This window comes from Coloeus monedula (assembly GCF_965178545.1).
Source record: "Coloeus monedula genome assembly, chromosome: 6".
Taxonomy (NCBI): domain Eukaryota; kingdom Metazoa; phylum Chordata; class Aves; order Passeriformes; family Corvidae; genus Coloeus; species Coloeus monedula.
The window spans coordinates 1,240,734-1,263,151 of NC_138786.1; the positions used below are offsets into that span (position 1 = coordinate 1,240,734).

General features: G+C 64.4%; 4 protein-coding genes across 7 annotated transcripts; 2 read left to right on the plus strand and 2 right to left on the minus strand.

The window, feature by feature from the left end:
- Positions 1–256: 256 nt before the first annotated feature.
- Positions 257–2,212, minus strand: LOC309574726 (membrane-spanning 4-domains subfamily A member 12-like; the record flags this gene model as incomplete). The annotated part of the gene is made up of 7 exons (XM_082284558.1): positions 2,106–2,212; positions 1,793–1,912; positions 1,435–1,491; positions 1,159–1,290; positions 716–829; positions 549–632; positions 257–277 (listed from the first exon to the last, which is right to left on the minus strand). Exons 1-7 carry the CDS (start codon positions 2,193–2,195, stop codon positions 257–259), a joined length of 618 nt encoding a protein of 205 aa, XP_082140684.1. The 5' UTR covers positions 2,196–2,212.
- Positions 2,213–5,701: 3,489 nt separating this feature from the next.
- MRPL16 (mitochondrial ribosomal protein L16) lies at positions 5,702–7,017 on the plus strand. The gene is made up of 4 exons (XM_082283102.1): positions 5,702–5,787; positions 6,051–6,116; positions 6,215–6,363; positions 6,485–7,017. The coding sequence occupies exons 1-4, from the start codon at positions 5,706–5,708 to the stop codon at positions 6,968–6,970; spliced, it is 783 nt and encodes a 260-aa protein (XP_082139228.1). The 5' UTR covers positions 5,702–5,705; the 3' UTR covers positions 6,971–7,017.
- A 397-nt stretch (positions 7,018–7,414) lies between these two features.
- Positions 7,415–13,279, minus strand: STX3 (syntaxin 3; the record flags this gene model as incomplete). The annotated part of the gene is made up of 11 exons (XM_082282765.1): positions 7,415–7,546; positions 7,694–7,794; positions 9,784–9,894; positions 10,164–10,298; positions 10,397–10,470; positions 10,671–10,779; positions 11,260–11,327; positions 11,446–11,520; positions 11,604–11,703; positions 11,776–11,853; positions 13,250–13,279. The coding sequence occupies 10 exons, from the start codon at positions 13,277–13,279 to the stop codon at positions 7,717–7,719; spliced, it is 858 nt and encodes a 285-aa protein (XP_082138891.1). The 3' UTR covers positions 7,415–7,546; positions 7,694–7,716.
- A 250-nt stretch (positions 13,280–13,529) lies between these two features.
- On the plus strand, positions 13,530–22,169 carry PATL1 (PAT1 homolog 1, processing body mRNA decay factor; the record flags this gene model as incomplete). 4 transcript variants are annotated; one of them, XM_082283899.1, is made up of 19 exons in its annotated part: positions 13,530–13,644; positions 14,928–15,039; positions 15,127–15,338; positions 15,418–15,495; positions 16,071–16,265; positions 16,354–16,455; positions 16,633–16,722; positions 16,858–17,069; positions 17,148–17,237; positions 17,367–17,550; positions 18,556–18,679; positions 18,768–18,865; positions 18,948–19,007; positions 19,134–19,282; positions 19,593–19,752; positions 19,901–20,050; positions 20,428–20,519; positions 20,703–20,852; positions 21,033–22,169. In XM_082283899.1, the coding sequence occupies exons 1-19, from the start codon at positions 13,612–13,614 to the stop codon at positions 21,052–21,054; spliced, it is 2,313 nt and encodes a 770-aa protein (XP_082140025.1). In that variant the 5' UTR covers positions 13,530–13,611. The 4 variants fall into 4 exon arrangements, with proteins under 4 accessions (XP_082140025.1, XP_082140026.1, XP_082140027.1 ...); XM_082283900.1 differs by lacking the exon at positions 13,530–13,644 and adding an exon at positions 14,373–14,460; XM_082283901.1 differs by lacking the exon at positions 13,530–13,644 and adding an exon at positions 14,373–14,460 and having other exon boundaries at positions 15,421–15,495.
- Positions 22,170–22,418: the final 249 nt, after the last annotated feature.

Consider the following 22,418-nt stretch of genomic DNA (forward strand, 5'->3'; position numbering starts at 1 on the left):
ACCCCAGCATCCCACCGGGGATTGACAGGCAGGAATTACCCAAGATTCCCCCCTGGAGAAGCCCCTTCCCACAGCAGCCAGCAAGTGGAGCCCCTCAGAGCAGGCCCAGGGGCACAGGGACAGGGAATTTGGGGGTGTCCCTGGCTTTTGGGAGGGGGACCAGCGCATCCCGGCCGGCGGCGCGGCGGGAGGAGGATGCCGTAGCCCTGGGATTTGGGAGCGATAGAGGCAGGATCCCATTCCGACGTCCTCGGGGTCAGACTTCGGGAGCAGCCAGCTGCAAGGAGACCGGGAGGTGTTTTGGAAAAGGGGCAGGATTTGGGGGGACCCCCTTGCCTCTCTCCCCGAGCACCCACCACCCCCGGGGGTTTGGGATCTCCTCCCCATTCCCAGAGCAGAGAGGTGGATGTTCTCTGGGATGCTCCCTGGGGATTGGGGTAGGATGTTTTCCCAGGGAGGGGACACTGATGGCAGTGGGATGGGGGCTGTCATCCCGGGAGCCATCCCAATCCCGATTCAGCTCCTCTCCAGGATATTCCTTGGATCACCTCACTGTAGCTGGGAGGCTGAGGCAGCTCCGCCGGTGGCACAGCCAGATCCACCCGGGTGGCACTGGGGACGATCAGCATAGCCTGGCAAACACACCGGGATTATGGGAGACACCGGGATCAGGGGAGGTTTTTGGGATCCATCCCTGCCGCCCCCCCAGTCCTACCTCGTTGGAGCTGAGGCGCGTGGCCCGGCACCAGAAATTGGCGGTGGCCACGGCGATGCAGAATTCCAGGATGGTGAAGATGAGCAGCACGATGGAAATCCCATTCCCTGCGAGCTCCAGGATGGGGAAAACCCCATCAGTACGCCCCGGAGGAGGAATCCCACCAAGGGCAGCCCGCATTCCGGGGCTCCCCCTTCCTCTCCCGCTGCATTTCTGGCTCCAAGGTCTCCCTCCCAGCCCTCCATCCCGCCGTTTCTATGGCTCATGGATGCTTCCAGGGGGTGAGTCATCTCCCGAGGTACCTGCCTAAAATAGGTCATGCCGGCAGAGGAGAAACCGCCACCCCACCACGGGGATTTGGGAAAGGGCACAGCACCCCGTGGGGGCTGGAGAGCAGGCTGGGGGCTTCCCAAGGGCCAGAATTCCGGCTGGTGGGATTTTACCAGGACGAGATAGCTGTAGTAGTTGAAGCTGGAGCGGTAGAGCCCATTGAGGTTGAGGTCCACGATGAAGGCCACGATTCCCAGGAGCGCGAAGATGGCGCTGATGACGTTCATGGTCTGGCTGCCCTTCACCTGAGAGCACCCCAGAGGGGTTTTGGGGTGGGCAGGGGGGGGTGGGTGGGGCAGACCCCCCCCCCCCCCCCCCCCCCCAAATCCCCGAGGGACACCCCGCCCACCCCACGGGATCGCCGCCGGTGTGCTCCCGGGAAAACTCACTGCGCATTCCGTGGGGCTCTTCTCGGCGCCGATGGAGAGGCAGCCGGAGATGATGAACTGCAGCGGGAGAGAGGGGGCTCAGCCGGCTCTGGGGGCACCCTAAACCTGCCCAGAGGTGGCACTAACGGGGCACAGGGGACAGCCCCTGCTCTTGTTTTCCAGGCCTTGGGAGCGTCAGGTGCATCATTCCCGGTGGGCATCCCTTCCGATGGGTGTCCCAACTGCTGGCATCCCTCCCCAGAGGGATTCCCTTCCCCGAGGGCATCGTTCCCTGGTGGGATTCCCTTCCTGGCGGGCATCCCAGCCCCCTAGACATCCTTTCCCGGTGGGAATCCCTTCCCGGCCCCCCGGCACGCACCGACACGCCGCCCAGGAAGGGGATCTCTCCGATGACGAAGACGGAGGTGTAGACGTTGGTGAGCGTGGTCAGGACGATCCCGAAGCCGATGTGCAGGAACCCCGTCATGATCTGGATGGTCTGGAAGCGCGGGAGGGGTGGGAATGGGGTCAACTCATCCCCCCCCGCCCACCCATAGAGCCACCGTGGGGATAGGGGGGGATGCTTTAATCCCAGCGCCTCTCCAGAGACACAGCATCTCCTGAAGGATCAGCGGGAATCCCCGGGAATGGGCTGAGGGAGGATTTTCCAAGGGTTTCCCCCCCAAACTCACCCCCATGACGCGGTTCTTGCCCTTGGGGAGGGTCTCTGCCGTGTACATGACGGCGCGGCTGCCCAGCCGGAGGCTCCCCATGCCCTGCATGAGGAGAGCGGGGGGGGGCACCGGGACCCCCCGGAGCAGCCCCGGTCCCCACCGGGGCCGCCCCCGCCCCACCCCGCCACGGCCCGCGCCCATTGGCTGAGCGCCGTGACGTCAGCGGCTGCGGCATCCCCCCACCCCTCCCCGGGGCACCGCCCAGCCCACGGGGGGACACGGGGGGACAGAGGGGACAGCCCCCCGAAGGCCGGGCAGGGCGGGATGTGAGGCTGCGAGGGGCCGGGGAGATGCTCCATGGGCCGGGGAGATGCTCCATGGGGCCGCGCGGCGTGGGGGGAGATTCCCAGTGTTGTCCCCCCACCATTCCGGGCAGGGCTCCAGGACGCCGTGTTCCCGTAGGGAAAAGCGGCTCATCCCAAACCCACCCGGCAAGGGAGTTCAGGAAAATCGGGGTGCCAGCGCTCCCCCCTCCCTCCTCATTGCCGCCCCTTCCAGCTCCGCGCCGTGTTTACAGGAGCGCAGAAAGGAAAGAAAAAAATAAAAGGAGAGAAAAGAAAAGAAAAAAAACCACTCCCGCAGCGAATTCCTGGAAGAAAAATCCATCAAGGGCCATTAGGCTCCTGCGGCTCCTCCCCGCAGAGCCGGGGGCACGGACGGGGCGGGGGAGCGGCCCTCAGGACGCGGAGCTGGGCACTGCCCCAGGCACGATTTTCCCCGGATCTCCTTCCCCAGGCAGGGGTGGTCGTGAATATCCTCCTGGGTCTGCTCCCTGCTGCAGGAGGGGAGGAGCGGAGGGGATCCCCCGCACCGATCCCATCCGCTTTTCCCCCAAACTGGCTTCATTCCCCATTTTTAGGGCGTCCAGCCCCAAGGAGAAGGAGCCAAGAGCTTCAAGCAGAGGATTAAACCCGATATCAGGGAATAGCGAGGGGGACTGAGGGGGGCACATGATACCGCCCTGCGCCCCAAAATTCATGGAGGACACCCCTGTACCCCATCTCGATCCAGACATTCTCCCGGCTCGGAATCCCTCACGGAGAGATCCCGTCATGGGGTCCGCAGGGCACGGGAGACGCAGAGCCCGGCGCTCCAGGAGGGACTCCCCATTTCCCTGGGGCAGGAACAGCCCACGGGGAGGGAGAAGGGCCTGCCCCACGAGCCCTCGGGCCAAGGGGAGAACATTCCCGGGGTGGATGCCGTCCAGGAGAAAGGAGCGGAATTGGGGCTGGGGGTGTCAGCAGCTCAGTGCCCCCAGAAAGCCCCTGGGGCTGGTAGCGTCCCCTCACCCATTTTCTTCAGGGACACACGGTGTCCCCATTCCTCACCTCCAGGGTGGTCCCGCAGCTCAGGAGGGGGGTGCTCCAGGTGGTATCCAGCCCAATCAGCGCTGGTCACCCCAGGGCCAGCTCCCCACCGGCCACTCGGCTTCCCCGGACAGCGGCCGGCACCGGGAGCCACATGCGGCCACACGCGACAGAGGCTGGCAGGGAGAGCACAAGCACGGCTGCGACAGGGATTTGGGGACCTCCAAAGTCCTTCCCTCCATGCCCAGGGCGGAGGGACCCACCCGGGGGTCACTGCCCCGTCTCCCCCCCCCTCCAAACACCCCCTCACCCAGAGCGTCCTGTGCAGAGGCTGGGGCTGCAAGGAGCCGCACAAAGGACATTCCCGCGGGAGCCTCCATCGGGATAGGGATGGGAAAACAGGTAGGAGCCTCCCCAGCCACGGCTTTAACAGCTGGGAGGAGGGTGGTGGCCGCCGGTCTCCCAGTGGGAAGCTGGGTGGGGCGGGCCTGCCCCTTGCACCCACCTGGGGCTCGTTTCCAGAATCTCCCAAGGATTTGATCCTGGCTGCCCGTCCCACCTTTCCCAGCGGGAAACAGGGACTGTCCCATGGGACACTGCAGAGTCCCTGAGGAGGGCGGGCCCTGCTCCGTAGCAACCAAACCATGCGTGTGTGACCCACAGCATTCCCATCCCGGATCCACACCCAGCACGTGCCAGCTGTTGGGAAGGAAGGGGCCCTGTCCCAGCCCAGACTCAGCCCAGTTCTTTGGGGAAGTGCTGATTTATTTAAAACAGAGCATCCTCAGGAGTATCTGAGCTGCCAAGAGGAGCCTCATCCGTCTCAGAGGAGCTCCCTGGAGATGGGGGAACTCCAGCTCCCTTTGCCTCTGGAGGATCTTCTCCGACTCCGAGCACGGGGTGTTGTTCCCACTTGGCAGCCCCGCAGGATCCTGGCAGCCGTGCGCTGGGCACCGGCGCCTCAGGGACACTTCCTGCTGCGCCACTTGCTGCTGGGAACTCTTCACCGGAGCAGGCCGGGCTCCCAGTTTGACTTCCAGGCTCTTCTTGGCCACGTGCATCCTCAGGGCTGAGCGGGTCCCGCTGATATCTGCGGATCCGAGGGAGCTCGGAGAGCAGGCCCTGGCATCTTCTCCGTCCGGAGTCTGGCAGCTCCCGCTGAGGCTCTCGGAGCGTGGCAGGCTCTCGGAGGAATGGGGTGACGCTCCCCGCTGCACCAGTTGCTCCTGGGAACACCTCACTGGAACGGGCTGGGCTCTCAGCTTGACTTCCAGGTTCTTCTTGGCTACGTGCATCCTCAAGGACGAGCAGTTCCTCCTCACGCCCGCAGCTCCAAGGGAGCAGCAGGATCCGTCCACGGGGTCCTCTCCATCCGGAGTCCGGCAGCTCTCGCTGAGGCTCCGGGAAGGACGGAGGCTCCCGGAGGAGCTGGAGGAGGCGCAGCAGGGCAGGCGGCCGCGCTCCAGCAGCTGCTCCAGGTCCTCCCACGACAGCTGCCACATCTCCGAGTCCCGCGGGAAGGACACCCCGGGCCACAGCGGCGTCACCAGGTCCTGCAGCTCCCGGGCCGCTGTGGCGCAGGGGGCGCAGCCGGGGCCGCAGCCGCAGGGGATGTACGGGGCGCTCCCGGGGGCAGCCGCGCCCTGCGGAGGGGTCTCCTCAGCCGGGGGGGAGCCGGGAGCCCCTGGGGCTGCTCGGCCGCGCCGGGACCCCCCGGCCCGGCTCCCGGGGCGCTTCCGTGCCTTCCGAATGCGGGCGGCCAGCAGGACGGCCGTAGTGGCCACCAGCAGGACAAGCGCGGGGAGCAGGACGCTCATGGCTTCACCCACGTCCCATCGTGGCCGCACTGGGAGCCGGGGCTGGTGGCACGTGTCCTGTGGAGACACCGCGCTGATGTCACAGTGCTGCGGGCGGGGACACCTGTGTGACGTCACAGCCCCGGGGCACCCCGGCGCTCACCCCTTTTGTGACGTCACGGCCGCGGGTCACCCATCCCGAATCCAAATATGAACTCCCTCCCCGTAAAAGCAATACACCAGCCCAGCACAAAGGCTGGGAGCACGTCCAGGCCGCTTTCAGCACCTCCTGACGCCGCTGCGGGACCTTCGGGACCCTCGGAGGGCTCCCCCCGCCAGCGACCCCTGCCCGGTGCGGGGGTGGGAACGGGATGCGCCGCGTTTCCCTCCGGAACTAACGTTCCCGCCGCGTTTCCCGGCCGGACCACGGGCGGGACGTGTTTGGGGACGGACCAATGGCGGCACCCTTGCGGCACTTCCGTCGTGTCGCGGCGATGTGGCGATGGCGGCTCCCGGGGCCGCTCCGGGCTGGGGGAGGTCAGGGGGCCCCGCCCGTGCTTTGTGGGGGGTTCAGAAGGCCGGGGGGACCTTCCCGGGCCACTGGGGCTCGGGGTGGGGCGCGGAAGGGCTGGCACCGGGGAGGTACCGAGGGCTTGGCGGGACCCCCGGCTGGGCTGTGCTGGCCTGGGGGAATCTTTAAACCGGGAAGGGAAGGCCCCGCGGGGTCCCTCCTCCCCTCCCGGCGCTGCCCGAACCCCCCATCCCGCCCAGAGCCGTGACCCCCCCGCTCTGTCCCGCAGGTCCCGGCGGCGTCGCGGTTCCCCGGGCGGGGCTCAAGAAGTTGTCGCTGCCCCCGGATTACAGCGGTGAGGGGGATGGAGGGCGGGAGAACCCCGCGAGGGGTGGCGGGGGCGCTCGCCAGTCTGTTCCCGGAGATCCCGGTGATCCTGGTGTTCCCCGGCAGGGATCACCTTCCCGGAGAAGCCGAAGCTGAAGTTCATGGACAAGGTGCCGGCGGTGCCCAAGGTCCGACGGGAGCCGCGGCGGCTCCGTGACATCCGTGGCCCGTCCCAGGTGGCCACCGACTTCACCCAGGGCCAGTACGGGATCCTGGTGAGCGGGAACGGACCGAGGGGGAGCTTTCCAGAGGCTGGGATCGCGTGTTCCCGGGCAGGACACGGGACCCTCCGTGCACTGAGTGTGCCTGAGCCGTCCCCCCCTTGTCCCCCCGCAGGCTTTGGGCGGGGGGTACCTGCACTGGGGCCACTTCGAGATGATCCGCCTGACCATCGGCCGCAGCATCGACCCCAAGGCCATGTTCGCCGTGTGGCGCGTGCCCGCCCCCTACAAGTCGGTGACGCGGAAAAGTCTGGGACACCGGATGGGCGGCGGGAAGGGCCCCATCGAGCACTACGTGACGGCGGTGAAGAGCGGGAGGCTGGTGGTGGAGGTGGGCGGGCGCTGCGAGTTCGAGGAGGTCAGGCCCTTCCTGGCCCAGGTGGCCCAAAAACTGCCCTTCCCGGCCATCCCCGTCAGCCGGGAGAGCCTCCGGGAGATGCGGCGGGAAGAGGAGGAGAAGAGGCTCAACAACCAAAATCCCTGGACTTTCGAGCGTGTGGTGGCCTCCAACATGTTGGGGATGAGGAAGTACCTGAGCCCCTACGACCTGCAGCTCAAGGGACGTTACTGGGGCAAGTTCTTCCTGAGGCACAGGGTGTGAGGAGCGGCCGGATTGGATTCCTTTGGGAATTAAACTCTTCCACAAGAGCCTAGCGTGGATTTGGGAGCTGGGAGTGTCCTGAGGGATACATGGATCAGGCTTTGAGGGATGAGGATCTTTATCCCAAAGTGGGGTTTGGAGCTGGGAGCATCCTGAGGGATCCACGGGTCAGGTTGGAGCCACGAGGCAGAGTGTGGGTGAGCTCTTTATTGAGGAGGAAGGCTCCAGCATGGGTGGCTGCACATCCAAGGAGCACCAAGCACAGGGAGAGGCTCCTCCGGCCGCCCCGGCAAGGCAGAGCCCTGTGTCCCCCCCCCGAGAGGGACACAGCCCCCCCCAGCCGCTCCGTGCCACCGAGGAGGGGCTGCTTGTCACAGCGGCCACCGACTGTCACCCGAGTGGAGGAGGAGGAGGAGCGAGGGGACCTTGGCGCTGGGAGGGGAGGGGGGAGCTCGGCGGGTGGGCTCCACTCCTCCAGGGACACGTGGGATGTCCTCGGGGCTCCAGGGATCAGGGCATGGCCGGGGTCTCTCCGATGGATCATCCAGGCAGGGGGCAGGAGGGGGGAAAGGCCACCTGTGACAGGGAGGAAGATGAGGTGACACTCAGGAAGGGGACGTGGCACCATCCCTGTCCCTTCCCAGCGTGGCAGCCCGAACCCGCTCCCTGGCATTGGGGGGTACCAGGGACCCCCCGTGCCACCCCCAGCCCTGTCCCTGTCACCTGGAGGGCAGCGGGCGGGGGGCTCAGGCGAAGATGCTCCCGATGCTGGCTGCCAGGATGATGGCGAGGATGATGCAGCACAACATGATCAGGATCTTCTTCTGCTCGGGGAGACAGGGACTGTGAGGCAGGGACATGGCTGGGGACGGGGACAGGGGAAGGGAATGGGCTGGGGAGGAGGACAGGGGATAAGGATGTGGCTGGGGAGAAGGGACAAGGAATGGGGAGGGGGACAACAAGGACAGGGGCTGTGCAGGGTGGAGAAAGGACAGATAAGGCAAGGGATAAGGACGGGCTGGGGAGGGGACAGGGAAGGTGTCAGGGCAGGTGTGAGCTGGTTCTGTGTAGCACAGGGAGGTGACAGTGCCAGCGTGCCCTGGGACAGGTGACCGAACACTGTGACTTACCCAAAAACTTGGGGGGGGGAGGGGGGACGGACAGTCTGGGCAGGGCCCGGGGGTTGGGGGTGTCCTCCAGCACCGGGAAACGGGGCCGGTCCAGCCCTCAAATCCCCGGACAGCGGGAGCCGAACCGGAGCAGCGCCGGTGGCTTTGGGCGTTGCCGGTGCCGGCACGGCGAGGAGGCACGGGGCGGGATCAGCGGGATTTTATTCCAACGGGAATTAAATATCCACAATCAACACATCCTCCCGCCCGGACATCAAAGCCAAGAGGGGATGGGGACCCCCGACAGCTCCGTCTGTCACAGCACGGTGACAGAAAACCACGCTGGTGCCACCAAACGCCGTGTCCTGTCCCTATTCCCGCCCTCATTCCAGCGGGATGCCCGCGTGGGTGAGCGTCCGGCCCTCGGATTTGTGTCCTTGTCACCCCCTTGCCGGGGCTGTGGCTGGAGGGGACGCGGGGGCAGATCCCAGGGAGCAGCAGGATGGGCGGTGCTGGAGCCCGCGGCGGGAGCCGGGACACGGAGGGCTGGGAGCAGCAGGTCCAGGAGAAGCAGGGAGAGGAGGGGTCCAGGATCGGTGCCGGGGAGGGTCCCGCCGGGAGGTGACATCGCTGGGATGGTCGGGAGCGTCTGGAGGAGGGAAAGGGGAGCTGGAAGAGCCGGCGGGGAAGGGGACCGGGACTGCCGCGGGAAGGAGGGAGCAGGGATGGCGGATGTGGGGAAGAGCCAAAATCCAGGGCCTTGAGCAACACGGACCCGCAAGCAACGCAGAGCCTCGAGCAACACAGACCCTCAAGCACTGCAGACCCCAAAAAATGCGGACCCCAAACAGCGCAGATCCCTGAGCACCAGAAACCCCTGAACATCACAGACGCCCGAGCACTGCAGACCCCCAAAAAACACAAACCCCAGAGCACCATGGACCCCCAAACTCTGCAGCCCCCAAAAACACAGACCCCCAGCACCACAGACCCGAGATTGCCGAGCCCAGAACCCCCCACCCCCAGCCCTGTGACAGCCCCAAATCCCAAAGCACTGGAGCCCCCCAAGCAGGAGATGACACTGGGATGCCCCAGGGCTCCATGTCCCCACAGTGGGGGTCCCCTGCCCCCCAACACTTACAGACCCCCGCCCCAGGGGCTATTTCATGTTCAGCCCCACCGAGAGTCCAATGATGAGGGCAACTGTCCCCAGCAAGAGCACGGCCACTGCCACCAAAATCAGCAGCTTCTGGGGGGACAGGGGCAAGTCGGGGCTGATGACACCTGTCCCGTGTGGGGGGGACACGAGGGCACCAAGGGGCCCTGAAGAGCCAGAGGTGCTGCAGAGCCCTGGGGATGGGGCAGGAGGGGCTGAGCCCTCAGCAGCTCATCACACCTGAGGGTGGGAGGGGGCTCAGGGGTGGCAGTGGGACAGAGAGGAACAGAGCTGCCAGCCCCCCATGGGGTCACTAGGGGGAGGTGGGAGTTATTGGGGTCAGCTGAGGGATATCAGGGGTGGCTGAGGGGGGACAGGAGGTGACTGAGGGACATAAAGGGATCTCAGGGCTGCTGGAGGATACGGGGGAGGTGCCGGGAACACTGTGATATGTGAAGGCACTCTGAAGGCCAGAGGGGGACACTGGGGGTTACAGAGGGGACACTGGGGGCTGTGGAGGGGACATGGGGGCTGTCGGTCTGTCTCACCCTCCTGGCCTCGCTTTGGTACTTCACAGCCTTTTTGGTGTCGGCCACGGCGCGTTCCACAAATCCGACGGACTGGTCCATGTTGTTCTCGATGCGGTCGATCATGGCTCCCTATGGAGCACCCGGGAGACACAGAGACGGGGGGGGACACTGAGAGCACCCCGGGGTGCTGGCACCCACCCACCTGGCGTGCCTGGCCCCGGAACCAGATTGTGTCCGTGCAGTGGTCACCACCCCACCCCACATTGCTGCATGCCTGGATCCCCCTGGGCAGGTCCCTGGGCCACTCCGTGGTCCCATGCAGGTCCCTGTGACCCCATAGCCAGGTCCCTGCTTGTCCCCATGTCCCCACAGCCGGGTCCCTGCGTGTCCCCCCGTACCTGGTTCTCCACCAGCATGGCAATGTCCACAAACATGTCGTGGAGCTCCTTGATGCTGCTCTCCAGGCGCACGATGTCCTTGTGCCGCCCCTCGATCTCGCTCAGCGCCTGCTTCGAGATCTGCGAGTCCATGATCTGCAGGGACAGGGCAACGTCAGCGGGGAGGCCTGGCCCTGTGACACCCCCCGCCCCGTGTCCCCTGGTGTCCCCCGCCCTCCCGTGTCAGGGCTCACCCCCGAGGTGAAGATGGAGGGATTCCCGCTCTCCAGCATCTCCTCCAGCTCCTCGTCCGTCGTGTTCTTGCCGGCTGCGGGCACGTGGGAAGGGGTGGGAACAGGCCCCGCCCAGTTCGGGTTAAGGGGTGGGCTCTGTGAGTCTGGCCCCACCCACTTAACCAAATTTGGCCAAGGGGTGGGGTCTAGGTGGATTGGCCCCACCCGCGTCATGAAAGGGGCGGGGTTTGATGCCAGGCCCCGCCCACCCATCCCGCGGGGCGTGGTCACGCACTGATTTCCAGCTGGCGCTGGATGCGGCCCTTGCTGCGCTCCCGGAAATCCACCTGCGCCTCGTTGTACTTGGTCATGACGTCCACGAACTTGCGGGACAGCACCGAGTGCTGGGGACACGGACAGGGACGTGAGGACAGGGACTTGGGGATGGGGACACCCCAGGGGGACTGGACCCGGTGCTGGGGACGGGGACACAGAACACCCCAGGCACGGCATGTCCCCATTGTCACAGGGGACAGGAGCGAGGACACAGGTGTGACACTGCCCAGGGGACAAGAGGAGGTGCTGGGGATGGGGACGGGAAGTCAGCCCAGTGACACTCGGGGCACGGCGTGTTCCTGATCCCAGGATGGACAGGACAAAGCGCTGGGAGAGGAGACAGTGGCGTGAGAGCCAGGGGACCCAGGATGTGGCACGTCCCAGCACGGGGGGACAGCACAGAGTGTTGGGGATGGGGCAGAGGGACACGAAACCTGGGATCACAAGGTGCTGCTGGGGATAGAGTTGGGAGACTTGGGGACACCTTGTCACCGTGGTGACACCCCCCGTGGGGGACCTGGGGGTGCCGGATGTGCAACGGAGCTCACCTGGGACTTGCGTATCCGGAGGTCGGCAGAGGATCGTGCCTCGTCCTGCTCAATGTTCCTCTCCATACCTGGAGAGAGCCAGACCCCAACCCCTCAGGAACCTTCCCCACTGCCAGCCCCCGTGATCCCAGCGTCCCAGGGGGACAGGGACACCCGTGACATGGCAGCAGGGACAGGGCCACTCACTCTTCAGCTTGTTACGGACGCTGTTGGCCATTTTCTTGATCTCTGCCGTCAGCTGCTCCAGGTCATCTTTGGTCTCTGTGGGATCACGGGTGTGAGCCACCATGGGAATGTCCGCAGGGAGGGTCCCTGTGAGCAGGGGACGGTGTGGGGACACTCACTCTGCTCTGGGATGGGGGCTGAGAGGATGATGCTGTAGAGCTTCTTGGCTTCCTCCACGTTCTCCGAGATCTTGTCGATGTTCTGCCGGGTCTCCTCGATCTGGGAGGATTTTGGGAGGGGGGTTAGGAGGCAGCCCTGCCCCCCCCAGCCCTGCTCCCAGCCCTCCCTCACCTCCGAGAAGAACTCATCCATGAACGCCGTGTTGTCCACGGCGATCTCCAGCTCCTCCTCATCGTCCGCATCCTGCTTCTGTTGGGACACAGCGCTCAGGGGGGACCCTGTGCCATGCCAGCCCCCCCCCCGGGGACCCCCCCGGCGGTGACAGGGACACGGGGGGAGTAGCCATGGGGATGTGGTGGTGCAGGAGGGGACATCTGCAGCGGGGAAGAGCCGGGGGGGCCGAGCCCAGCTCACATCTGGCCACGCAAGGCCGGGAATTAAGGGATTGCTGGGCTTGGCCAGAGGGAGCGGACAGGGACAGCGATGGGATGGGGATGGGACAGGGTTTATGTCCTCAACCGTGGCCCCACGGCAGGTCTGGGGCAGCCCTGGGGGGCACAAAGGTGGCTGGTGCCCCACACCCTGGTGTTGTGCCCAGGCCCTCACCCACACGCTCCCAAATCCAGCCCTTCCCAAAACCCAGTCCCAGCCCCTCTGCCTCCCCTCACCCCCTCAGCCGCACCAGCACCCCGGCGGTGTTGTTGGGGTGTCCTGGGGAGGGGGACAGACCCCAGGTTGGGACTCCCCACCCCCCTCCTCCTGCTGCTGGAGTAAAAATAAAATTAATCCCTTCGCTCCCCCGTGAGGGCTTTATCTGATGGCTCCATAATCCCGGTAAATCCCTGCCAAGCCTCCCTGCCACGGCTGGGGGCCCGGCCGCGAGTTGGGGGCCTGCTGGGACCCCCCAAATCCATGGGGAGCCGATGCTGGGGAGCAGAGGGGGACAGGGGGGAAGTGGGGCCCCACGGCGGAGCGGGAAAAAGGGAGAAGGAAGCAGCGCTGGTGGCTGGCGGGAACGTGGGGAAGTGTGGGGTGCAGGATGGGGTGCGAGCACCCCAAACTCACTGCCGTCCCCCCGCAGGACGGACACCCCCCCCCTATCCCCTGGTGTCCCCCCATTGCACCCCACGGCGTGGGGGGGACGGGACTCGGCTGGGGGCATCACGTCACCCCAAAACACCCACCGTACCCCCAAACCGCACGGGGATGACCCCCCCCCCCCAGTCCCTCCCACCTGCCACCCCCGTTGGAGGGAGGCTCGGGGTCGCCCAGCTGCCATGGGGTGACCCCCGTGACACCCCCACGCACCGCGGGGTGGGGTCTCGGTGCCACCCACGCCCGGTGTCCCCGCCCACCATGGACTGGGGTGTCCCCGAGCCCCCAACCCACCATGGGATGGGGCCTGAGGTCCCCCCCCTCCCCGTGGCACCCCCGCGCACCGTGGGGCGGCATTTCGGTGACATCCACCCCATGACGTCCCCGTCCACCACAGACTTGGTTTTTGGGGTCCCCTCTCCCCGTGACGCCCTCACCCACCATGGGGTGGGATCTCGAGGACCCCCATCGCGGTGTCACCCTTTTCCTGAGGGGCCCCCTGCGGGTGTCTGTCCCCTGTCCTCCCCTCGCCACGCCGGGGGTCCCTCACCGCCTTGAGCTGCTCCAGCCGGTCCTTCATGGTGCCCCCAAGGGCTGGGGGGGCGCGGGGGGGTCCCCGTCCTCGCCCAGCGCAGGGATGGAGGGTGTCACCCTCGGTCCTCGCCGCTCGGCCAGGCCTCCTACATCCAGGCGAGGTGGCGGATGGCCCTGTCCCCTGTGCCTGTCCCCAAGCCCGGGGCTGTCCCTGCGCTAATCCCCAGTGACGGGCACAAGGAAGGCGCCGAGGGGAGGGACGAGGTGGAGCCACCCCTTCACCTGGGACACCCGGACCCGCCGGAGGCGGCAGCTGGGGGTGGCCCCCGGAGCCCCCGGGGGGTGGCAGAGGTGGGGGACGATGTGGGCTCGGAGGCCATGAGGAAACTGGTCCCCCACGGGGGTCACACGGTGAGGACGTGTCACCCCCTCCCTGCCACGTGTGGCTGCGGCGGGAGGACGGCTGGGGACAGGGAACACGGCTGGGGACAGGGAACACGGCCGGGGACAGGGAACACGGCCGGGCACAGGGAACACGGCCGGGGACGCAGCGGGGGGACAGGGGGTGTGGATGGGGACGCAGCTGGGGACGCAGCTATGGGTGTGGGTCACAGCTGGGGACGTGGCGGGGTTCAGGGGACGCGGCTCGGCGGTGGGTATGGTCACATCTGGGGACACAGCTGGGAACGGGACACAGCTACGGGTACAGGAGGCAGACGGGGGGACAGGGGACACGAGCAGGGATAGGGGACAGCTTGAGGACATGGCTACAGTTAGGGGACACGACTGAGGGTCGTGACTGGGGACAGGGGTCCCAGCTGGGGGAGACGCGGCTGGGGGACATGACTGGGGATGGCATACAGCTGGGGACAAGGCTGGACGGACACTGCTGGGGCTATGGATGGGGTGACATTGTCTATGGGTGGGGTGGCACTGGGCGGCACAGCTGCGGGCGGGGGACACGCGGGTGTCACCGCTGTGGGCGGGAGAAAAAGGGACGCTGCCCCTTTAAGAAACCCTCACGGAGGGGGCGTGGTCTGAGGTGGGGCGCGGCCCGCGTTAGCCCCGCCCCATCGCGCGCCGGCGGGAGGGGCACGGGGCGGTGGCGGCGGATGACGTCATGCGGCTGCGCCCGCGGCGGCGCATGCGCGGCGGGGGCCGGGGCCTGGTCGGGCGGCGCGGAGCCTGCGGGCGGGGGGCGCCGGCGCCGCCATGTTCCGGTACCCGGTGAGCGGGGAGGGGCCGGGGGGGCCAGGGCGGGCGGGGCCCTGCGGGGCCTGCGGGAGAACCGCCCCCGGAAGGCACCGGGGCGGTGTAACGGGGTGGGGTGGGGTATAACGGACTGGGCGGGGGAGGTAAAATGAGTTGGGGAGGGGGGTAACTGAGGGGGTCTGAGGGGCTGGGAGGGGGCTCCGGGGTGACGGGAGGAGTCTGGGGGGGGCACTGGGGACTTATAACGGGCTGGGGGAGCGTATAACGGGAGGGGTCACTCTTTCGGTATGGAGGGGTCATTGGGGAGATCCAGCGGGTTGGGGGAGTCCCCGTGTAGGAATAATGGGTTGGGGGGATTTCCGTGGGCGGGCAGTGGGGCTGGGGGAGGTATCACTGGCTGGGGGGGGTTGTTGTATAGTATAATGGGTTGGGGGCTCATCAGGAAGGTGTAAGGGAGCTGACCCCATTGCCGGCTGTCCCAGTCCCTGGAGGACTGCCCGCTGGACGAGGATGAAGACGCCTTCCAGGCCCTGGGGGAGGAGGATGAAGACATCGACCAGTTCAACGATGACACTTTCGGCGCTGGGGCTGTCGGTGAGAGCCCGAGTGTCCCCCCCAGATCTCCCTGACCCCCCAGATCCCCCCCGCCCTGCGTCCCTCACCCTGTGCCCCTCCTGGCAGATGACGACTGGCAGGAGGCCCATGAGCGGCTGGCGGAGCTGGAGGACAAGGCCGGGTCGAGCCGGGAGCCGGACGGTCCCGTTGGGAATGACGGGGACGTTCTGGGCGATCCCGAGGACGCGCTGGCCGAGCGGCTGACGCGGCTCGTCATCGACAGCGAGCTGGAGGACCCGGCCATCATGCAGGCCGTGCACACCAGGGATCCCCCGCAGGTGGGAATGGGCTGGGGGATCCGGAGGGATGTGGGGATGGACCCCACAGCGCCGTCCTGACTCTCCTTGTGTTGTCCAGCAGCCTGGAGGGCTGAATTCCAGCATCTGGGACAGCTCGGCCGTGCTGCGGCGCATCCGGGGACCGCTCCTCGCTCAGGTAGGGCGCTGAGGGCAGGGGGCTCTTCCCTGGTGATCCCAAATCCCTGTGGCAGCCAGCTGGGTGGGATGAACTGTACCTGGGATAGTGGAGTGTCCCGCTTCCCTCTGGCTGCATCTGTGGCTCGTTGGGGACCCTCATAGCCGTCACCTCTTGTCCCCCCTCGGACCCTGGAGGGCTGGGATGGGGAGCTGTCGCTGATCTGGGACGCCTGGTGATGTCTGAGGGATTTCAGGGCTCCCAGCCGGATTTGGGAATGCCGGTGCCTGGAGGCAGAGGATTTTCGTGTTGTTGTGGTTTCCTTAAGAGTCGGGCTTTGAAGTGCTGCGTGGCCAACCCTCTCCCAACCCTCTCCTGGTTCTGCCGGGCTGGGAGGTGACCCAGAATTCCCACCCCACGCCCCGTTATCCCAAGCGGGATGCTCTTGCCAGTCACGTGCGCTCCGGGAACGCCCAGCGTCGCTTGGGGAGCCCAGGGAAGCGCAGTGGGACATGGAGAGCCGGCAGGAGGAAGGGGGGACAAGGAGCCTCCTCCCCATCCCAGCCTGTGACTCCAGGGCGGTGTTCCTCCCGCAGGAGATGCCGTCGGTGTCCGTGCTGGATTACGCCCTGCCCCAGAGGCCTCCGCAGGCTCGGGATGAGGAGCGGGATCCGTCGGAGCGGGCGCTGCCCCGGCGCTCCTCGTCCCCTGTCATCGGGAGCCCCCCGGTCCGGGCCGTTCCCATCGGCACCCCCCCCAAACAGGCTGCCATCCCAAACTTCAACCAGCAGGTACCTCCTCGATTCCCAGCTTCCCAGCGCTCCCGGGGATGCAGGTGGCTTCCCAGGGGGAGTGACCGAGCTGCTCCCCTCCTCCCAGATCCTGTGTCCCAAGCCTGTCCACATCCGAGCTACCATGCAGCAGCGTTATCCCGCTCCCTATGGAGAGAGGATGTCCCCCAACCAGCTCTGCAATGTTCCGGTATCCAGCTTCCCCTCATCCCTGTTTTTGGGGATTGATGTCCAGCCCCTCCCCTCCAAAACCTCCCCGTGTTGCTGTGGCTCATCCCTGCTCCATAGAGCCTGGCCTTCCTGGGGTTTGTCCCATCTGCCAGTCCTGGTGTGTGAAGGGGCTCCCTCTTGCCATCTCTCTCCCCAGAATTCCTCCCTCCTGGGCCACCCGTTCCCCCACAGCGTCTCTCCCGTCCTCACACACCTGCAGAGAGCCCAGCTGCTCGGAGGAGCCCAGGTAAAGCCCCTTCCTATGCTTCATCCCACCTTTCTCTCCGTGTGGCTCCGGGACTTGGCTCTCCATGGCTCTTGCTGGCCATCCCAGATCCTCTTCCTGCCTGGCTGACTCCAGGTGTCCTCTCTGCCCCTCCAGGCCGGCCGAATGTCCCCCAGCCAGTTTGCCCGGGTGTCCGGGCTGGTGGGGAGCCCGCTGCCCTCCGTGAATCCCAAGCTGCTCCAGGGCAGAGTTGGGCAGATGATGTCCCCGGCCGGAGGGTTCCGTGCCTTTTTCGGGGCTCCCCCCGCCCCGCCCCCCTCACAGCTGCCGCACCCTCAGGGCCCCGGATCCCACCTGCAGAACCTGAGGTCGGTGCTGTCCCTGTCCCTTTCCCAGCGTCCCGCCCGCTCCCTGCATCCATCCCTGACGATTCCCGCTCTCCCCAGGCCGCAGCCCCAGATGTTCCGGCCGGACACGACGCATTTGCACCCCCAGCACCGCCGGCTCCTGCACCAGCGGCAGCAGCAGAACCGGAAGTGAGTGCGGGGACAGGGACGGGGCCGCGTGGCACGGGGACGTGTCCTGCTTCCGGGGTCACCTGTCCCCCCTCTCTGTCCCTTCCTGTAGCTCCGGTGTGCTCACGGGTGCCCTTCTTCTCCTGCCAGCCAGCACCGGAGCCTCAACGGCTCCGGGGGGGACCGAGGGGGCCACCGGAGCAGCCATCAGGAGCAGATCCGTAAGGATCCCTATGCCAACCTCATGCTGCAGCGGGAAAAGGACTGGGTGTCCAAGATCCAGATGATGCAGCTGCAAAGCACTGACCCCTACCTGGATGATTATTATTACCAGGTACTTGGGAGCAGGATCTGCCCTCTGTCCGTTGGGTATTGGGTGGGAAGGGGATGTCAGTCCAGAGAGACAGATGCCATGGATTGTTTTCCTCCCTGGAAGAGGAAGGCAAAGGGAGAGGGTGGGAGCAGCATCGCTGGGAAGAGCTGACTCCCTCTTCTTGGATGAGATTTCCAGAAGTGAGGAGATGTCAGGGGACACTGGATTAATAGGTCTGGGATAACAGGAGAGCAGCTCCTCTCCATCAGAAGTGTGACAGAGCCAGGATAAAACCCCTGGAATGGAAAATGGGGAAGGTGCTACGTGGAAAATTAAGGAGAGATCCTTGGGCAGGGAAAGGCTGACTCTGATCTGACTGGGAATGGTGGTGGTGGATCCTGTGGGAATCTGAAGAGCGCAGTAGGAAAGGTGGATAGGGAGAGATTGCTCCTGCTTTTTTCCGATTCAGGAATAGGGAATGCCAGACAGTGCTGGGAAAAGCCAGGTGCGGAGCAGGTGGAGCAAGGTGGTGGCTGAGGGACCATTTGAGGGTCCCCAGAGAGAGAGGGAAATGTCTGGGACGGACACTGGGAGGCTGAGTGAGGTAGGAGAGCTGTGCCTGCTGGGAATGTCCCCTTTGGAGCTGGCAGAGGTTTTTAGGGATGTGCGGGTGAGCTGGTCCCAGTAGAGAAGAGGAACTGGTGCAGGATGTGAGTCAGCAGAGCTCTGCCGTCGCAAAAGGGGGTGGATTGGGTGGGGAGGCCCTGGCAGGGTGCCAGTGGAGCAAGGCAGGCTAACTGGGATGTGCTGGGAAGAACTGGGAACCCCACAGGGAGAGTGGATTTGTCATTGTCCTGAGAGAGGGCTGAGGAGGAGCCTCGATCTGTGTCATCCTGAGGGATGGGAGAGGATGGGCTCAGCTGTGGCTTGAATGATGATGTTGGGAAGATGGTGGAGCTGAGGAGAGGGAGATGGCCAATGGTTTTTTTGGGAGAAGGCTCTCAACCTTTCCTCTCCCTGCCTCAGAACTACTTCCAGAAGCTGGAGAAGTTGGCAGCAGCCGAGGAAGTGCACGGTGACGGTCCCAAGAAGGAGCGCACTAAACTCATCACCCCTCAGGTGGCCAAGCTGGAGCACACCTACAAGCCAGGTAAAGCTCTCCAGCAGCCCCAGGGCTCCTTTTATCCTGGGATTGAGGGGACTCATCCCTCGGCTTCCCTGCTCCCTCCTTCCTGCAGTGCAGTTTGAGGGCTCGCTGGGAAAACTCACCGTCTCCAGCGTCAACAACCCCCGGAAGATGATCGACGCCGTGGTGACGTCCCGCAGCGAGGATGACGTGAGTTCCTGGCCTTCCTCCCTTCCAACACAGCCCTGTGGCTGCTTCCCACGGCCCTGACTCCCTCTTCCCTCTCCGGCAGGAGACAAAGGAGAAGCAAGTCCGGGATAAGAGGCGGCAGACCCTCGTCACAATCGAGAAGGTGAGTTTGAGGGGGATTGTCCTGACCCTCAGAGGTCCATGGTGGGATAAAAGGTGGGCCAACCCAACCCATTCCATGATTCCCTGAATGATCCATAATTCCCTGAGTGATCCACGCTCCCTGCAGACGTACAGCCTCCTCCTGGACGTGGAGGACTACGAGCGCCGCTACCTCCTGAGCCTGGAAGGGGAGCGGCCAGTCCTGATGGGAGAGAGGAAGCAGAAGATCTGTGACATGTATGACAATCTGAGGGGGAAGGCGCCTGGGCAGGACAGGTGAGTGGGATTTGGGAGCTCCAGCACTTTGGGACCACTGAAACCAGTTTTCCATGGATGTTTGACTCTTCCAGGAGGCTGGAGTAACTTTTTTTTTTTTGCCATTTTACCCTCGCTGTCACAACTTCCATCCCCTCCAACAGGCAGAGCTGAGGACTAGGGATGTCATTCCTGTGTAGTTTTTCCCTCCTCAGGGATGTTTTTCGAGGCATGGGTATATTTTCCACCTGGTGCTGGGGCAGATCCAGCCATGGGATAACTCTGGGATGCTCCCAGGTCAGAGTTGGCACCTTTTTCCTCCTCTCCTCAGGCCGAGCGATGACCACTTCATGCAGATCATGTGCATCCGGAAAGGAAAGCGCCTGGTGGCCCGGATCCTTCCCTTCCTGGCTCCGGAGCAAGCGGCCGACGTGCTCATGGCCACGGCCAGGAACCTGCCCTTCCTCATCAAGAAGGATGCTCAGGATGAGGTGAGGTTCCAGAGGCTGGGAGGGCTCCGTGTGTCTTCGGGATGGCAGTTCCTGCCTTTCCTGGCAGGGGCTGTGTGGGAGAAGCTGCTTTGCAATTCCAACACCAGGGAAGCGTGTGGAGCTCCCAACTGTGCTCTTTTCTCCACAGGTGCTTCCCTGCCTCTTGAGGCCCTTTTCCCATGTCCTCTACCACCTTCCCTTGGGAACAGTCACCAGCCTTGTGCAGCAGCTCACGAACCTACCTCAGAGCGCCGCCGCTCCCACCAACCTGCACCTCACTGCTGTGCTCCAAAACAAGGTGCTCCTCATCCCCACCCCTTCCCAGCCTCGGGAATTGCCCCAGCAGCCTCTCAGCGCCAGGGTGTTCCCCTCGTTAATTAACCAGGGTGTCTGGCACATTAATTAACGGTCTGAGGTGGCCCCGGGCTCTGCTTCAGCCTGGCAGCAGCTTCCGTGTCTGTCCCACTTGTGCTCTACGCTCCAATGCTGGAATTTGGGGTGGGAATGCTGCTCCTCTAAGTCCCTCCTGGGCTGGGAGTGGTCCGTGTTTTTTTCTTCCTTTTCCTCCTGCAAAGGCAGCCAGGGATCCTCCCGCCTGTGCCAGCATTCCCAGGAGGGCTGGGAAGTGTTGGGGATTCCCCTCAGAGGTGACCCATCCCCTCGCTGTCCCCACAGTTCGGTCTGTCCCTGCTGTACCTGGTCCTGAGCCGAGGGGAGGAATTGCAGAGTTCGGACACGAACACGGAGCTGATGCAGGACAACCAATGGTGAGTCCCTGTCCCGGGCTGGGATGCTCCTGCCTGGAATGTCACCACATTCCCAGTCCCTTGGGGAGGAAAAGGTGTAGCTTCCAGGCTCCCAGAATCCTTCCCCAAGGGGAGCTGGGGAGCTCCTGCCCTCCCAGCCCCCCTCACGCTTCTCACTGCTCCTTTCTCCCGTTTTTCCGGCAGGACGGAGCTGATGCTGATGGCGACCCGGGAGCTCCTGCGGATCCCTCAGGGAGCCTTGGCAAAGCCCGTGTCCATCCCCTCCAACTTGATCTCCCTCTTCTCTCGCTACGTCGACCAGCAGAAGCTGAACCTGCTGGAGACGAAATTGCAGTGAGTGCCAGCCCTCTTTTCCCAGGGGAATGTGGCCCTGTCCCACCGTGGGACTGGGAGAAAGGGGAAACCAGAGGTGGGGGTGCAGTTGGAGAAGGATTGGAGTGAGGAAAAGCAGCTTGGGGAGAGGCGAATCGCTGCCTTCCTCTGATCCCCCCCACCGTTGCTGCCTGGTTCCAGCTTAGTGCACGGGATCCGGTAGATCTCCGTGGCTCCTCGCCACCACCGGAATGTTCCAGAGGAAGGATGGAAGGAAGGAAGGATAGATGGATGGATGGATGGATAGAGGGCACACGGTTCACCCCACACCTCCCCCGACGCCCGGCCTGGCACAAGGGGCACATCTGGCCCCCCAATCCCTGGATCAGCGGGAAGAGGGGGATGTTTGGCTGCTCCCCCTTTTCCCACAACGTGCTGCCTTTCCCTGCTGCTCCCAATTTCCCCCTGACTCCCTCTGCACCCCCAAAAACTGCTGCTTCCCCCCCAAACACACACACACACACACACACACACACACACACACACACACTACTGAGGATCCCAGCAAGCAGGGAGCCCCTCGCTCCAGATCCATGGCCAGGGGCTTCCCGCTCCTTCCCTGCTCCTTCTCCAGCCCTTCCCACAAGCACTGAGCTCCGCTTCCTGCCCTTCCCCACACTTCACACACCTGTTTTGCACACTCACCTCGTCTTCCCAAAATTCGGCTCCTTCCCTACCTGCCCCCCCCGGGATCAGCCCCAGCAGCTCCGGGGTGGGGGGGCACAGCCAGGTCTCTGTCCCCTCTGGATCGGATCCGGGTGGATTCAGCTGTGCTGCTCCTCGGGAAGGTGGTGGTGGTGGTTGGGGGATAATTTTACCTTTTTTTTTTTTTTTTTTTCTGCTTTTAAAAAAAAAAAGAAAAAAAAAACCAAGAGATTTGCACATGTAGGGATTTTACACCCCGGAATTCCTCCCGGCATTAACCAGCCCTGCCTCTCTTGCTCCCGGCCCTTTCCCCATCCTTTTTCTCCGACAGATCAAGTGGAAAGTTCATTTATTATTATTATTATTTTATTGCTCTTTCTTTTTTCCCGCTTTTTTGTTTTGGTTTTTTTTCCTTTCTTTTTTTTTTTTTTTTTGCTTTTCCCCCCCCTTTTTTCCCCTTTTTTTGCTTTTTTTCTTAATTTCATTTGCTTGCGGTTTTGGTTTTTTTTTTTTTAATTGCCTTTTTTTTCCCCCCTCCCCCCCCTCCCAGTTTTTGGTTCTGGTTAATGACAATAAAGTTTCTAAATTTACATTTTTATAGGGTATTGTAAATAAAGATGAATTGTATACTGCTGCCAGCCTGGCCTCTCCTTCTCTGGCCCGAACCGCCCCCTGCGCGACCCCGCGCTGTCCCCTCGAGGGTCTCGAACCCGCGACCACGGGAGAGCCGGGGCAGAGAGCAGGGGGCGTGGCAATGCCTCAGCCAATGGCAGCGCGCTTGGCGCGAAGCCCCGCCCCTCCGCCAATCGCTGGCGGGTGACTCACCTCTCGGCGTCAGCACGCGCGGCGCTCCGCTGCCCCCGCCTATTGGCTCCACGCCTG

Coding starts and splice junctions, on each gene's coding strand:
- MRPL16 (XM_082283102.1), top strand. CDS start 5,706: ATGGCGGCACCCTTGCGGCACTTCCGTCGTGTCGCGGCGATGTGGCGA. Junction 5,788..6,050: donor GCCGCTCCGGGCTGGGGGAG/GTCAGGGGGCCC, acceptor TCTGTCCCGCAG/GTCCCGGCGGCGTCGCGGTT. Junction 6,364..6,484: donor AGGGCCAGTACGGGATCCTG/GTGAGCGGGAAC, acceptor GTCCCCCCGCAG/GCTTTGGGCGGGGGGTACCT.